At 31.5% G+C, this 4,454-nt stretch overlaps 2 protein-coding genes across 2 annotated transcripts in view; one reads left to right on the top strand and one right to left on the bottom strand.

Moving 5' to 3' along the window:
- The window catches only part of LOAG_18583 (speckle-type poz protein), a 5,284-nt gene extending 3,369 nt beyond the window's left edge, over window positions 1-1,915 (bottom strand). The window contains exons 1-4 of the mRNA XM_020451245.1: window positions 1,568-1,915; window positions 1,011-1,155; window positions 615-743; window positions 352-479 (exon numbers count right to left, since the gene is read on the bottom strand). Coding sequence (XP_020304989.1) covers window positions 352-479; window positions 615-743; window positions 1,011-1,155; window positions 1,568-1,741 — 576 coding nt within the window. The 5' untranslated portion in view covers window positions 1,742-1,915. The remainder of the gene's footprint in view (window positions 1-351; window positions 480-614; window positions 744-1,010; window positions 1,156-1,567) is intronic.
- A 456-nt stretch (window positions 1,916-2,371) lies between these two features.
- LOAG_12968 (hypothetical protein) lies at window positions 2,372-3,820 on the top strand (the record flags this gene model as incomplete). The annotated part of the gene is made up of 3 exons (XM_003148480.1): window positions 2,372-2,382; window positions 3,362-3,523; window positions 3,688-3,820. 3 exons carry the CDS (start codon window positions 2,372-2,374, stop codon window positions 3,818-3,820), a joined length of 306 nt encoding a protein of 101 aa, XP_003148528.1.
- Window positions 3,821-4,454: the final 634 nt, after the last annotated feature.

Genomic DNA, 4,454 nt, shown 5'->3' on the forward strand with positions numbered 1-4,454 from the left:
AAAATTTAGATTTTTTGTTATGAAATTACCTATTTTTAACCGGATTCTTGGCCTGCTAGATTATATTTTAAAGAACGGTTCCTTGGTACCACAAGAGGATTTTTAATATTTTTGCAAATTGCAATTTATTATTTAATTAAATATCTTGGTTTGATAATAAAGGACTTCCACAATTTTAATTTCATTAAATGTATTATGTGTCAATCAATTAGCTGAACGAGATACAATTCGTCAGCAATAAATAAAATGGTTAACTTATTCCAAATTAAATTTTAGATCTTTCTATCAAATTCAACACACACTACTATTTATGAGTTATGAAAAAAAGGTTGAATTAATCAATTTATCTACCTCACAAAAAATACTTAGTCTATCTTCAGGAAGGAGACCATTTGCTTCATCAAGAAGAAAATCTCGACGAATAAATTTCTTGAATCCCCAATCCTTTCCCTGTACAAAGCGATATGCACGTTGAGATTCTGAAATTTTGAAATTTCAACAAAACTAATCGACTTCACATGATAATTATGCTTTTGAATGTTGTTTACCAAACTTGCATGAATTTCCATTACTCCAAGATTTCACCATCAAATCAAAATAACAGAAAAACAAACCCATAGCTTTAGTTTCCTCCCTTTTAGCGTTCAGTATTGAAAACTTGAATTTAGCGCGTACTTCATTTTTAGCACATTGTACAAGTAACAAGTAAAGTGACAAATAATCCTTTGACTCCTCATCAAGTCCTGAAAATAAATGAACGAAAAATAATTGAAACTCAAGTTGAGTTCATATTTGTCACTTCGAAAATCAATTCAGTTTGAAATTTTATTATAATATTCAGTTCATACGATACCAGGGAAACTATAATATTACCAGTATTTGTGCTCCTAGAAAACTTGAAGTGAAAATGCAACTTGAACTGCATCTGTATTGGACTTGAATTGATCAAAGAGACAAATACACATTTAAACTAGCCAAATACAACCATTTAGTTAAAAGAAATGAAGTACCTTTTGGGTTAATCCTTAAACACCATTTTAACTTGTCATTCGAACCAGCACTAAACGTTGAACTTTTCAGTACTTCGCCCATTTCTTCACGACAAAATGAAAAATTGTTAATAGTCCACATATAATTAAATTTGATTACTTTTACCTGAAAATTGAAAAGTTTTACAAACAACCATAATGCATGAGAAAATGATTCGCGACATATAAACTCATTCTTTCCCATATTTTATTAAATGATCTGGAAACGGTGGAATTCTCTTAGCACCAAATTTCATTAAAGTTAATGAAAATTGCCCTACTTATTTCTCAAAATAAGAAATCTTTCATCTAAGTTTGACAGTAAAACGTCTTTTTATTCTTTTAAAATGAGTTAGATACCTTGGTTAATCTCTGATTGTAGAAATATTTCACACTTAAAGATATTTTTACTTACTGCCAATCTTTTTATCTTCCTAGGAACTTTCACTTTCTATGTCAACAGTTGTTATATTATTTATTGATTTATTTCCTACAAATAGGAAATTATTACCTATTTCATAACAGTATGGATATCATACCTGTGTGTGACACCAGTTCTCAGCGACCGGCATATGAACATCTGTCGGTGTCGTTGAGGTTGATGATGAACCACTTGCAGATGCTGATGGACTCTGAGCCCGACTACCACTAATGGCAGCTTGTCCTGGACCACCGCTAACAGATTCATCCTGGGCCGAACCATCCGCATCCATTATTACGTTATAATTTTTTGAATTTCAGAATATGCTATTGTATTAGAATATATGTGAGCCAAGTAACAGGAATACCGAGATAAAACTAACAGAACTAATATCAGAATAATGAAGGCAATAATGCCTTCAAGCCAAATTGTCACAGTGCAACGTCAGTGAGTACGAAAAAAAAAATCTGAAAATTAATCTATGAAGTTTTATGCATGAAGAATGGAACCGATCGAACGCTAAAATACATGACGTAACGAATAAATTACAAATCATACGATCTCAAATTTTCAAAACCTTATTTCATTTCCCAAACTTTAAGTTTTTCCAACTAGGATTTCAATTTTTTGTTAAGTGAGGGGAAAATTTTTCTTCACAATTTCAATGAATTATCAATTAAAATAACTTGAAAGGGGTATTTGTTGATAATATCGAAATGTAAAAGCGCAAAATTGATCAAATATTATTCATCTGAAGAAAAAAAAAGAAAAAAACTTCCTTGCAACAATTAAACGACAACCCTTTCATTTCTTGATAGACAAGCATTGTGAATGGAAACAAGTAAATGATCAAAAAATTGAATCAATCATTTTATTGAATGCTTATATCTCGAATAAGGTATAAATTCGAATAATTTAACAGATGGATAACAGGTAGTAATCCTTTCTTAACTCTCACTGTTGTATTCCGATTGAAAAATGTTTGATGAAAATCTGTAAGAACATCTGAAAATGTAATTGTTGACATACGTAATAGTGTAGTAGCACTAAGTATTGTATAATTTAGATATGAAAAAAAAACTTCAGAGGTAGTTAGTTACTTTAGGCAAACATTATATCATTAATAATTCCCAAAAATAAAAGAATACAATTCGAAAAAAATTATTTTAAATTCCGATGGTTGTGTATACAAATTTTTGGAAAAACAAACCTTAACGTTATCGATTTGCATTTCATTCATCACTTAACACCAGCACAGTGCGACACTAATATTTCCATTTTATAGCAATTGTTTGGCTAAGCATAGGTGTTAGTAATGATTTTTTTTCTTTTCGTCTATGAAAATTTTGCAATTTTTTATAAGCATAAATTCATGTTTTTTTTTCGCTATAGTAAAAAAATATGATTTACCAGTAAATGAATATTTCCCTTGACGGTTGAGTTTCCCATTGGCGCAAACACGTAAAACGCTCAAATAACTTCCAGATATATTACTTTTCAATGGCGTAAACACACGTAAAACGCTCAAATAACTTCCAGATATATTACTTTTCAATGGCGTAAACACACGTAAAACGCTCAAATACCAGCTATATCGCTCAAATACCAGCTATATTACTTGCCAACTGCGCAACCATGTAAATAAGATTCACATCTATACTTCCTAATGATGAAAATTTCTGACTTTTTTAATAGCATCATCAGTTTTTATCATACACTAAGCTCTAGTAATTCAATCTATTCAATAATTTAAAATAATATAAAAAAAAAGGAAAGATACCGTGGCAAATCTTCCTGGACAGACAAATTATAAACAAATTTGAAGGCTAGAAAAACGTTGAGAGAAATAGATATACCATCCGAATACACAACTATTATCTACATACACATACGCATATACAAATACATATAGACATGTAACTGTACACACACACACACGACATACACATACACACATACATATACATACACGCGGACAAATGCCCGTAAACACGGACAGCTGTACACGTACACCACATACACATATACACGCGCAGCCATGCACACACACACAGATACACACACGCACATACACGTATATATAACTGCACATATAAGTGTGCACATACACGACATACATCACATACACACACACATACACATGTAACGGAGCAATATTTGAGATCTTGTGTCTCATGATAAAAAGGGGTATTGACTGTGTCACTGTAGCTGTCCGTGCGCGAAATGACGGGTAAACAGGAGAAAGATGGCACCTTATTATTGCTGTGATGAACAATCTGTTTGCATCGCAGGCACACACACATACACAGACACACGCACACAGACACATACACAGACATACAAACATACACGTAGACATATAAACACATAATACATATATGCATATGTATATTTAAATATATACTTTATTGTATAAAGTACTACATATATTCAATATTTAATTATTAATATGGAATAAATATATTCAGCACTCAAGTATTAATATGGAATAAATGTATTCAGTACTCAAGTATTAATATGGAATAAATATATTCAGTACTCAAGTATTAATATGGAATAAATATATTCAGTACTCAAGTATTAATATGGAATAAATATATTTAGTATATAGAAAAATCTCTACAAAGACTAATTGACTTCAGTGTACACTATGAGAATATCTTGTTGAATTTGTATCTTGCATGGATACAGACGGACAAATGGATGGACGGATATAGAGATGGAATGAATACGTGAAAACACGTGTAAACACGTACACATACATATGATGATAATGTAAGGAAGGGTGAGTCGGCTATTTGCTACTTGAGAAATGTAAAAGGCCTATCCACCCGTCCACTATTCCTCTCTTCTCCCCATTTTCTTTCAATATAACTCAAGCAATTCTCTCATCACACTCTCATCTTCCTTCAATTTTTCTACCTTTTCCAGCACCCTCTTCCTCTCTCTCTCTTCCTAACAACTAACACTCTTCACTCCCCTTATTGTCTATGTATTTGTCAATT

This window comes from Loa loa (genome assembly GCF_000183805.2).
Source record: "Loa loa unplaced genomic scaffold supercont3.379, whole genome shotgun sequence".
Taxonomy (NCBI): Eukaryota; Metazoa; Nematoda; class Chromadorea; order Rhabditida; family Onchocercidae; genus Loa; species Loa loa.